The following is a 12,954-nucleotide window of genomic DNA, read 5'->3' as shown; positions in this document are numbered from 1 at the left end:
CGTCTTCAAGAAATTTTCATGTTTGTATAGTATTGTTGCAGTGCATGTAAGCAAGTTTCTAGTCATGGTCTGCAAAGTGAACGGTGCTACTTAGTCATCGGTTGCTGTTGATGTCCACAAATCCATCATAACAGCTATGCTATATGCATTTCAGAGCTCATCTTTTACTCTTGTTTCTACTGCTTGATACTGTTCTAGGAGGATACCATTTGATATATGCTGATGAGTAGGCATAGTATTAGGCTCAAAGTGCTGAATCAACTGCTTAAGTCCTTCGTCTTCTTCAATGCGAAATGGCTCATTGTCTTTGCATTACATGTAAGCTATTTTCATGCTAATTACCCTCGATCGATTATCTCCCGGTTTAAATTTGGATTTACCGTCCACGAAAGTTGTGAGAGTACTCTGATTATGATAGTGATGATTACAATGATGAGGACAGTGAATTCAAAATGGAATGAACAGCACAGGCTCTTCCACTGCCATTTCTTCACTTGTTACACTTTCACTGTTTCCAGATTTTTTGTTGAGATAATCTTGTTCATTAAAAACAGTTTCAGGAACTGAGGTGCAATTGGAAACTGTTCCACACGTCTCATATTATCCAAAAGTAGTAGACTGCTGGCTTCTGTCATTTCAGAATAACAACTGACTTGAATTTTTTTTAATAGTTTAAAATGAAAATCAGTTTTTGCTAAAGGTGCTACATTTTTACAATAAGTTACTTTCTTGTGATTTGATAATTCAAGTAGACCACAAGATTTGTTTACCGAAAGTCTCTTGTTTTCTCATAGCTGTCGAAATTGAATTTAAATAATGCTACAAATTAGTGCAGTATCATGTTCAAGAATCTCTTCCTCAGGCTACAGTTTGGCATGTTTTATTGCCCTGGTACATGACTTTTAGAGAAATTTGTACTTCAGACATTTTGGCACCACATCTGCAGAAATTCACAGGAAGGTCCCTTTTGTTATGGGATCAGTAGAGCTATTAACGAACCCAATTTCTTCCTATACCTGCTACATGCTATTTTGAAACTTATGAGTTGAGACGTGCTCCTTGTGACCACTGTAATATCTGCTACTTCTGGCAAATTACAATATTAATTTTAAACTTTATTATTCTGTTAACATACCAGGTGTATGCATAACTCTTTTCCGGTTTCACTAAGAGATGGCGCCAGCGAACAGTAGGCAGGGTATGAATTTGACACACGTCAGTTTGTTCGTCTGACATTAACCTACCAACACACACAAGTTGAGTCCACCAAACACTAGCATCTGTGTTGTATCGTTCGGTGATCATGTCGACGTTTGTGCCTGAAAAAGAACATTTGTGGCACACGTTGCTTTTCTTATTTGATCAAAAAAGCTGTAGAAAGTCATCATTTGCTGGTAGAAACATATGGTGAACACGCTCCATCGATTAGAATAAGGGAGACATTGTTTCAACTATTTAAACGTGGTGACTTCAATTTGAAAGACAGTACGCGCTCTGGTAGACCACAAAAGTGTGAAGAAGAGTAATTTCATGCGTTACTGGATGATAACCCAACTCAAACTCAACAGGAATTGGCACAAGCATTAAATATGTCACAAGAAACAATCAGCAGACGTGTATGAACAATAAAGAAGATCAGTAAATGGGTCCCACACGATTTGAATGAACGGCAAATGCAAAATCACAAAGTCACTTGTGAAATGCTGCTTCAGCACCATGAAAGAAAATCATTTCTGTACCGAATTGTGACAGGTGACGAAAAATGGATTTATTTTGAAATCTGAAGCGGAGAAAATCATGGCTGTCTCGTGGCGAAGCCGGTCCTTCACCACCAAGGCCAAATTGCTTCAGCAAGAAGACCATGCTTTGTGTCTGGTGGGACCAGAGCGGTATTGTGTATTATGAACTCTTGAAGCCCGGAGAAACCGTTAATGCACAACGCTATCCCCAACAAATTATTAATTTAAATCATGCATTGATCGAAAGACAGCCGGAATGGGCCAGAAGACATGGCAGAGTTATTTTGTTACACGACAATGCGCCATCTCACACAGCAAAACCACTGAAAGACACCTTGAAATCGCTTGGATGGGATATCCTTCCGTACCCAGCGTACGCCCCCGACCTGGCACCATATCTCGCCTCTTTCCATCAATGGGGCATGCGCTCGCACAGCAGCACTTCAGCAATTTCGAGGAAGTTGGAAAATGGCTCAACAAATGGTTTGCTGCAAAAGACAAGCAGTTTTTCTGGCATGGTATTCATAACCTACCTGAAAAATGAGCGAAATGGGTAGAAGCCGTTGGCCAATATTTTGAATAAACAAACAATGATTTCCCTTGAAAATTATGTGTTTTCTTTACCACAAAAACCATAAAAAATGTATGCATACACCTGGTAATATCAAAATAAGTATCAAGCTCGCCTGAAGTAGTATCGTTTGATATCAGTACCTCTTGAGTATCGAGGTATCAAGAACCTGTCGCAACTATACAATGCACATGTTTAATTTTAAAGGCTTCTTCGTATTCCTTTAGACCATTTTCAAGTTCAAGTAATTTGTAATTCTGATAAATTATAAAGACATTGACATTACAAGGGGATACCCAAAATGAAGGAATTATTAAAAGCTATATATTTTCAAATTTTTTACAAACCCACCTTATCCCCTTCAAATTACCTTCCATTACTACTAATACATTTGTCCCACCGGTGCTTCCACTGTTCGAAACATTTTTTGTATTCATCTTTAGAGATGGCTGACAGCTCCTCCCTCGTTTTTTTTCCTTGACTTCTTCAGTGTTGTCAAATCAGTGTCCTTTCATGCCCCTTTTCATGCATGAAAATAAGAAAAAGTCGTACAGAGCCCGGTCAGGCGTGGGGCAGCAGAACCATGCCATTTTTAGCCAAAAACTGTCTAGCAGAGATGGCTGTGTGTGCAGGTGCGTTGTCGTGGTGGACGAAGCAGTCTCCTGTCTGCCACAAATTGGGTCTTTGTTTACGAACATTGTTGCGCAATCTTCTTAAAACTTCCCAATAAACAACAGCGCTAGCTAAACCAATCCCTGCAGATGAACAGAACAAGCCAGGTCGACAACTTACGCGGCACTGAACTGGCAATGAGTTGTGCTATACACGCGTAGCGGTAGACATGCTTACTCCACAAGCTTCGCCCACGGCAATGTTATTCCGGTTATTTTTTGGGTACCCTCGCGTATTGGGTACAGTCACTTTGGATACAAGAAACCAAAAATATACCTAACTGGCTGATATACCCGTGCTTCGCTACGGAATTCTACATTGTATACAGAATTCTAGGCTAGGTAGTGTACACGTTGTGAGCAAGATTGTATTAAATTGCATAGCTCTTAACATTACCATAGAAACGCGACAGGGAAGTCACCAAACATCTTTTCTCATATGAAGACTGTGTTAGGGAATTTTCATTGTAATGATAGGCCCGCTTGCCTACCATCAGTCATAACCAGGTTGGGGAGTTTTCATTATAATGGCAGACACTCATTCTCCACCAGCTATTTTACATCCTCAGAAAGACTGTCTTAGTGGTTTTCCCAACTGAAATGAACATAGGTCATTGCAATGACGTCGGTAGGAATGGCGCGATTAAAAGCAATGCTTTCATATGAAATACTCCATCAAATGAAAGACCACACACTTTCTCACTTTTAACAAACAGTACTATGCTGGAATGACCAAGCCGCAGACAGCTGTGATCCGTGAACACTCTTAGTCTTTTTTCGGCGGTGCGGAGGTCGAGGCGAATAGTGGAGAGTCCCAGGGCAAAAACTATGCCCTTTTACTAATCTGTTTCCTAGGAGTAGCCGATGAGTCGGAAAATCTCAATTCCAGAGAGTTACAATATTGAAAATCTTCCACCTTTTTGATCCTTTTTATTTGCCTTTTAGCAAATTTTTATTTGGAAACAGTACATGTTTCGTTCTCACTTGGGAACATCTTCAGCTGTTATTAAAGCTTAGGTGAATTGCTAAGTTTTTAAACACGTTATTTGCAAGTGCATTGATTCTCTTAAAAACTACTAGAATACCAATTAAATTAAATGATATTAAAACAATGTGGGGGTTAATGTGTTAATGAAATGAGACTGGATGATTACATAATTGGTCAGCTTAAAAACTATATCTATTCATTGGAATAGTTGTTTAAATTTTTTCACTTTGTTACATTAAAAATGTCTGTTTGTCTTCCGGTTAAAAGGTTTTAAAATGATTGACTTCATGACACTGTTCAAATTGTTGTTGAATGTTTTTCTTTCACTCCTTCCAGGTAAGCTGATATTTATTATGAGCCTGCTTAAAGTGCCCTAAATTGAGTCTAATGCGGAACTTTGAAGCTGATTGCTGGTCAATTTTTGGGAAGGCAGCTTCGTCTCAATTTCTGAAATGAAATGAAATAAGGAAATGGGAATTTGTTTTTGTAATGAAAACATGTGTCTTTACATAATAACTTAATGTATAAAATGATTCTTTACCTTGCTGTTGTTAGACTCCAATTCTACTGTGACCCTGGAGGGACGTTTGATACTGCCTTATGTCTAGTATGGTAATGGTGTGTGTGTGTTCCGTTGTTTGCTCCTCCTTTCAGGGAGGCAAGGCTGCGGAGAGGGGAGGAGCAAACAACGGAACACACACACACCATTTCTATACTAGACGTAACGCAGCATCAAACGTCCCTCCAGGGTCACAGTAGAATTGGAGTCTAACAACAGCAAGGTAAAGAATCATTCTATACATTAAGTTATTATGTAAAGACACATGTTTTCATTACAAAAACAAATTCCCATTTCCTTATTTCATTTCATTTCAGAAATTGAGACAAAGCTCCCTTCCCAAAAACTGACCAGCAATCAGCTTCAAAGTTCTGCATTAGACTCAATTTAGGGCACTTTAAGCAGGCTCATAATAAATAACAGCTTACCTGGAAGGAGTGAAAGAAAAAACTTTCAACAACAATTTGAACAGTGTCATGAAGTCGATCATTTTAAAACCTTATAACCGAAAGATAGGCATTTTTAATGTAACAAAGTGAAAAAATTTTAACAATATTCCAGTGAATAGATATAGTTTTTAAGCTGACCAATTATGTAATCATCCAGTCTCATTTCATTAACCCATTAACCCCACATTGTTTTAATATCATTTAATTTAATTGGTATTCTAGTAGTTTTTAAGAGAATCAATGCACTTGCAAATAACGTGTTTAAAAACTTAGCAATTCACCTAAGCTTTAATAACAGCTGAAGATGTTCCCAAGTGAGAACGAAACATGTACTGTTTACAAATAAAAATTTGCTAAAAGGCAAATAAAAAGTATCAAAAAGGTGGAAGATTTTCAATATTTTAACTCTCTGTGATTAGATTTTGATACGGAAAATGAAGCTTATTACTCGAAATGTCAATTCACTACACTGGCAACGGAAAAATCTATCTGACTTGGAGGCAATTTTTTCCTCCAAGCCAGAGGAGAAGCCCCCTCTTCACTGCTAATTTGGAATTAAATGAATGTAGAATTTAATAAAAGTGAAGAGGAAGAAGCTTTTCTTAACAAACGATTCTTTTCAGGGTTGACTTTTGAGTTATTTAGTGAATTGTGGTGCTATAATTTGAAATAAGCTTAAATTGTAATTCTAGACCAGGTCATACTACTACTACTACTACTACTACTACTACTACTACTACTAAGTGAGCCTCTGCCATAAGTGTGCATACAGCTCATTCAAAACAGCGCGTCAGAGTAAGGATCGAATAGCTGGTATACTATGATCAACCAGTGTGTTACGTACCTGCAGTATCAGAAAATGTATGAACCAGAGGAATGACATGCTAAAGAAGAAAGTTTTCCAACTCTCCAGCTATTTCCCGCCAATGTTCAGTCAGGCTGTTATACTCGGTACGCAGTAGTAATCCCATCTATCAGAGTTGAGCGGCACCATAAGAAACGAAGAACATAACAACAAACAATGGTCAATGTAAAGTTATTGTTGATCAGTGTTATGCAGTTTCGATATTGTAGGCCTTCTGAAATATCACTCTTATCATAGTCGGTACAGTAAAACTGAATGAAACATAAATGATCGGAAATTGTATTGTCTATAACTTTTGTTATGTAGTACTTTTCGATAGCACCATAGGTTACAAGTAATGAAAATCATTTTATTTTCCGTATTGAAAGAATTTCAATAATAATATAAGAGAATTTATTGGACTCCAACCTATTCAATACATTACAGGATGTTAACATTTTTAGCTAAACATCGTTAAACAATTTTTAAACGATTTTTAACGATTTTTAACGATGTTTAACTAAAAATGTTAACATCCTGTATTGTATTAAACATCGTTAAAAATCGTTTAACGATGTTTAACTAAAAATGTTAACATCCTGTAATGTATTCAATAGGTTGGAGTCCAATAAATTCTCTTATATTATTATTGAGCACCATAGGTACCGGTATTTAAAAATTAAATTTTAGACGCCTTCCCCTAAACTACCATTTCATCTCGGGCGAATAAAACTATTTACAGCCTAGACTGTAGTTTCTTATTCCCCGACTCGGTATAGCGGTTTTCATTAAATTCTGTTAACCCATTTTCTTGTGGCTCGGCATTGGTATGGACTTGGCAACAAAAATACAAATTCATTAATATCTGTGTTACCAGAATTGGTATGGTAAAAATGTATAAGACATAATTGATTGGAAATTTAATTCTATATAAATTTAGTTATAAAGTATTTATCGATAGGACTGCTAATAATTTAAATATTCAATAATTAAATTTAAGGCCTCCCCCTAAACTACCATTTCACTCAGTGTGAATAAAATTATTTATAGCCTAGATTGTAGCGGCTCATTCCCCGACTTTAATACCGATTTTCATTAAATTCTCTTCAGCCGTTTTCTCATGATGCGTGTACATACAGACAGACAGAAATTACGGAAAAGTAAAAAGTACATTTTCTTGTTGCTATGGACATGACCGATACAGAAATACCATTCTATTCAAATTCTGAGCAATGTCCAGGAAAAAATCTTCTTTATATATATATATATAATGTTTTAAAAAATGTTAAGGATGAATAGGATATTAAAGGCCTACCTCTTAGACTTAATGTCTCTTCACTAACTGTTGTTGACTAATTTGTCGTTTAATATGCAAAGCTGATTTTGATTTCTGAGTATCCTGGCTCAGTCCAGTGACATTTGAAGGTGCTTAAATACACCACCCTTATGTTGGTAGATTTACCAGTACATAAAAGAACTGAAGGACTAAATTCTGGCATCCTGTTGCCTCCCAAGTCCATACAATTTGTTAGTGGAACATAAAACCAATAACATTATTATTAAATTAAATTTGTATGCGGAGGAGCCTTGGGATCCAGGAAGTATTAGCCTGGAGTGCAGTAACCCTATTAATGTTTGCAGTATGACTTGAAGGTGATAATATTTAGCTTCAGAAAGTTATAACAAACAAACTTAAAATTTCTTTTAATTTTCAAAAGTTTGTTCTTATATTCTTATGATGTGGTTTTTGTTCAGTTGCTCCGCAAAAATCCTGAACGTCGTCTGGGCTCAAGTGAAAGAGATGCTGAGGATGTAAAGAAGCAAGCTTTCTTCCGCAACATTCAGTGGGATGATCTCCTTCTGAGGCGTGTGAAGCCACCCTTTGTTCCTACTGTGGTAAGCCAGTAACTTAAGTTGTTTTATATGTTATTACAATTTTCTAAGCATTAAGAAAACAGATGTATTTTACTAGTGCATGGGTGAGTTAACTTGAAAGAAAGCAGCCATTGAATTACTGCAATTATTGCTTACCCTGCTTAAAATCCTGGAACGTCATTCTTTAAAATATATGACAGAATATTGGTAGAATGAACCAGGTGCCATGGTTCATTCCTCTTGCATTGTGTTCTGTTTAAAGCCTGTGTCACCGGACAAGTGGGCCACGCGGTTAGAAGCGCGCAGCTGTGAGCTTGCATCCGAGAGATAGTGGGTTCGAACCCCACTATCGGCAGCCGTGAAGATGGTTTTCCGTGGTTTCCCATTTTCACACCAGGCAAATGCTGGCTGGGGCTGTACCTTAATTAAGGCCACGGCCGCTTCCTTCCCACTCCTAGCCCTTTCCTGTCCCATCGTCGCCATAAGACCTGTCTGTGTCGATGCGACGTAAAGCAACTAGCAATTGAAAAAAAAAAGCCTGTGTCACAGTCAGCCTGCTAAACCAGAATTCTGTATAAAGATCAATTTATTGTCAAAAAATATGGAATTGAATTGAAGCTTTTAACCCTTTTTCTCTCAGGCTATATTCACCAGTCAGGCCCAAAACACTCAGGCCATTTTTCAAGTTTATGTATGTTATAATATTATAATTTAAGAAGTTGCTGTATAAAGAAATACACAGATACAAAGAAATCCACAGATTGAAAAAATTGAATTGAATTGAATTGAATTGAATTGAATTGAATTGAATTGAAAACAATTGAAAAAATCACAAGAGTACAGTATACAATGTAGTTTTAGGAAAAATACCCTATCCCAAAATTGTTAATTGCATATTTTACCACAAGAAATACTGAAACTGGGAAACTGAATCACAAAAAATAACAATTAGTTTTCAGGGTCACTTACAGTGAGACTAAATAAATTGCGGTGTGACTCTCATTGGGTAAATACCCATGTGGGAGCGAAAATTTGTGAAAGGTACGTATGCATGGTACAAGTCTGGTTGCCCTGTCATTATCAGACTAGTGTATCATGTTCAAGTCTTGATACAAATACTGTGATCAAATACACATGTAGACACTGCTAATCACATCTTAATTTTCTTGAGAAAAGCAGTAAACTCTTGTATATGAAGATTGCTGTGCTGGGTAGCTCAGACAGTAGAGCACTAGTCTTCTGAGCTCAAGTTGGCAGATTCAAATGTGGTTCAGTCCAGTGCTACTTGAAGGTGCTCAAATACGTCAGCTAAAACCAATAACATCATTCATTATATGAAATTTAGTTTTGTAGTTTTTATTAGTATCACTTGGGCTTCTCATGGAAATAAATTTTTAATAATGCTATTCTTATACTTTTGTCCGACTCGTTATGGTCGGCGTACTGGCCTTCGGTTCAGAGGGTCCCGGGTTCGATTGCTGGCCGGGTCAGGAATTTTAATCGCTTCTAATTAATTCTGTCTCGGGGACTGAGTGTATGTGTCCGTCCCAACACTGTCCTCATCATATTCAGACAACACACCACGCTAACAACCACCACAGAAACAATAATGTAGAGTTTAAGGGATGTTCCACCATTCAACACATTACAACAATTTATTCTATTATAAGAAGACTGGTTTCGACTCCATGGAGTATCATCAGTTCTTGGTGAAAATTAAATTAAGGGGAAACTGATAACAATCATCATAATGAAAAATCCGTGCACCTATAGGTGGTTGCTTGGAAATACATCATTGAGTTGATAGATATTACCTAGAAATGTAACATACACTTGGCAAGGAGAACTTGGAGCTTAGAAAGTTCCTAGTTCTGGCTCTAACAGTCTTGTGTTCATAGAACACAGAACATTGGAATTACATGTACTGGATTGAAAATATATACAAAACACAATAAGGACACTTATAATGGTTTGGAAAACTTGGCTCTCTAAGTTCCATGTTCGAACCCCACTGTCGGCAGCCGTGAAGATGGTTTTCCATGGTTTCCCATTTTCACATCAGGCAATGCTGGCTGGGGCTATACCTTAATTAAGGCCACGGCTACTTCCTTCCCACTCCTAGCCCTTTCCTATCCCATCATCGCCATAAGACCTGTCTGTGTCGATGCAACGTAAAGCAACTAGCAATTGAATAAAAAAAAGCCTGTGTCACAGTCAGCTTGCTAAAACAGAATTCCGTATAAAGATCAATTTATTGTCAAAAAAAATTGAATTGAAGCTTTTAACCCTTTTTCTCCCAGGCTATATTCACCAGTCAGGCCCAAAACACTCAGGCCATTTTTCAAGTTTATGTATATTTTTTTTTTTTTTTTTTTTTTTTTTGTCAAAGAAACTGTGTTATATGTGAGCATATACAGTAATACAGTATGGCTGATTTTGAGTTATTTGGTTTTTAGGCCTTTCAGAATTGTTTGTACAAGAGATACATCTATATAATTATGAGTACATAAATACTATTTGTGATCTGTTAGGTATGTTCAGTTGGTATAACTCTGTCACTCTGTCTATGTTCGCACGCGGCCGCCATCACATGCACTCTGCTGTAGAGTTGACACAGCTCGACACCATTTTAATGGAAGAATGTGATGTGTAGAGCTGTAGTTTGTTGCCATCTATATATTTTTTTGAGAACTGTATGAACCAAATCTTATTCTGCTCTTGCTTGCATCCAGGAGATAGTAGGTTCGAATCCCACTATCGGCAGCCCTGAAAGTGGTTTTCCGTGGTTTCCCATTTTCACACCAGGCAAATGCTGGGGCTGTACCTTAATTAAGGCCACGGCCGCTTCCCTCCAACTCCTAGGCCTTTCCTATCCCATCGTCGCCATAAGACCTATCTGTGTCGGTGCGACGTAAAGCCCCTAGCAAAAAAAAATATTCTGCTCTGCCAATAAAGGCACAAAGTACATTTGTCTCTTGCTTTGTCTGTGTATGCCACTTTCTCCTTATCGTACAATTTTGTCATCAAGACAAGATATCTCTAGAATTGCTCTCCCAATAAGAATTAGTGCCCTTCTTCCCAAAATGAAACTGGAGGATTTGAACCCACCATCCCTCGAATATGAGTGTAAAGTTACATAACCCATACCATGCTGCCAACTCACTCGGTATATTTAAAAAACTTGGCAGACGTTCAGGAAAAATAGATACAGAAGAACTAGGGTTGATGAGGAGGGAGCCCCAATATATGAAGACAGTTGTGCATGAAAGAATGGAATGGAATTGGTTTTGTACTGCTTCTTCCTATATTGTCCTGTCACTGTATTTATTCTGTTGATGTACTTATCATCTTTCCTAGCTTTTTTTATATTTGATGTGTATTGTTTATAATGTTATAAAGATATTGAAGATGGGCTGGTGGTTGTTGTTTGGTTGTGTTTGTCTTTTTAAATTTGCTAACTGATAATTCTGCCATTTCATATAGAAAAATGTATACTAATCATACAGCATATTTGTTACTTTTCTGTATCAGTATAGTCATAGACTTCAGTGGCAGCCTATTTATAAATTGTTTCTGTTTCAGCACTCTTTGGAAGATGTTAGTAATTTTGATGAAGAGTTTACTTCAGAAAAACCTCAGTTAACACCTCCAAAGGATCCACGCCCACTTACAGAAGAGGAGCAGGCTTTGTTTAAGGACTTTACTTACATGGCAGACTGGTGCTGACATTTATTGGATGGTGAGCCAATTTGTTACGAAGTTGTGATGTAAAGAATGTGTAAACAGAGCAGTAAAGCACCAGAGAGGGAATTCTGAGGATAGAGTCTAATAAAGCTACATATCATAAGAAGTGGTGTGAAACAGGATAGAGTGATTACTGTAACGTGCAGACTGACTGGTATCTATTTATAACCCAATATTCCCTTTCAGAATGGTGCAGTCTGTTTATTATATATTTTTTAAAATTTGTTTTATCCAAATAGCTCTTGGTACCATCTTGCCAGGATTTATTTGCTAGCTAACTCCCGTGAAACTCGTAGCAGTTTCCATTAGGATTGTGCAGCTTTAGTTCTCTGTGAATGCAGCATACTAATTTGTGTTGTGTTGAGAAGTATAAATAGATCTTTAAAATCAGTTGTATTGTTTGAAAACTTTTATGCATTACAATTGCATAAAAAATATTAAACTTTGTGAAAAGTGCAATATATTACATACTTCTAAAATAAGCAGTTGCAACTGTGTTGTAAAATATCTTCTTGCATTTCTTTCTATTTCCTGTTCAGATCTATGTTGTAAACTATTTTTTTCTTATTTCTGATCTTTATAGCCAGTTTGTTGAGCCTGGTTTGGGAAAGATAAAATTAAGTGTTACACAATAGAGCTTTGTGTCAGTGAATCATCATACTGCTGACAAACTTTACATTGCTCTCTTGTTCCAGCACAGTTTCCCCACCAAGAAAGGGATAGAAAGCGCTCTCTCATGAATTCTGTACAGTTAAAATGACTCCTCAAGTATTTTGGAGACAATAATGACATATGGTATTTATGAAGTTCCTTAAGAAATATTGCACTTAAATGTGTGTGGCTGGGAAAAATTGAAACCATTGAGTGGTTTATCTTTCATTCTGTTATGAAGTGTGAGACTTCGGGCCGATTTCATAGACAGCACTTATACATAAGTGCCCCTTATAAGCCAGGTTTCATTTCATATTACCTACTTAAGTGCCCCACTTATTGCTATAAGTGACTCACTTACGTTGCAGCAAGATGGGGGATAATGATTTTGCTGAATATGTTGCATTTCATTCACAGAATACTTTCCGTGCACACAGTGGAGATAGAAAATCCTGTGAAATGTAATGTGACCAACAATTTAAAGAAGGTTTCGTTTTAGTAAAGTGAGAGTTATGAATATTCTTGTTCCTTTGATTGAGACAGTGAATATAACCTCTAGAGGACTCACTATCTCACCATTAATGAAGATATTGTTGTGAGATTTTATGCCACCTCTTAATTTCAGGTTATTATTATCTTCATCATTACCAGTATTTCGCTTAATTAATTGGAAACGTGTTACAAGTTGATACGTTATAAAAACTGTAGGCCTATGGAATAGTAAAGAACTATACTGAGTTATAAGAAAATTGAACATGTTGCACTATTGCCATTTATTTTAAGGTTGATTTGTGCTAATAATATCAGGTTAGTCAACCAATCATTTGCCAGATTATATCAGAAGTTTTCGAAATTATAGCATC

At 36.9% G+C, this 12,954-nt stretch overlaps 1 protein-coding gene across 2 annotated transcripts in view; it reads left to right on the top strand.

Moving 5' to 3' along the window:
- Window positions 1–12,670, top strand: part of Pkn (serine/threonine-protein kinase N) — a 308,319-nt gene extending 295,649 nt beyond the window's left edge. For both annotated transcript variants that reach the window (XM_067135805.2, XM_067135804.2), the window contains 2 exons: window positions 7,577–7,717; window positions 11,279–12,670. In XM_067135805.2, the coding sequence (XP_066991906.2) occupies window positions 7,577–7,717; window positions 11,279–11,422 (285 nt within the window). In that variant the 3' untranslated portion in view covers window positions 11,423–12,670. The remainder of the gene's footprint in view (window positions 1–7,576; window positions 7,718–11,278) is intronic.
- Window positions 12,671–12,954: the final 284 nt, after the last annotated feature.

Source organism: Anabrus simplex, chromosome 1 (genome assembly GCF_040414725.1).
Source record: "Anabrus simplex isolate iqAnaSimp1 chromosome 1, ASM4041472v1, whole genome shotgun sequence".
Taxonomy (NCBI): domain Eukaryota; kingdom Metazoa; phylum Arthropoda; class Insecta; order Orthoptera; family Tettigoniidae; genus Anabrus; species Anabrus simplex.
This window is presented reverse-complemented; position numbering and strand designations above follow the sequence as displayed.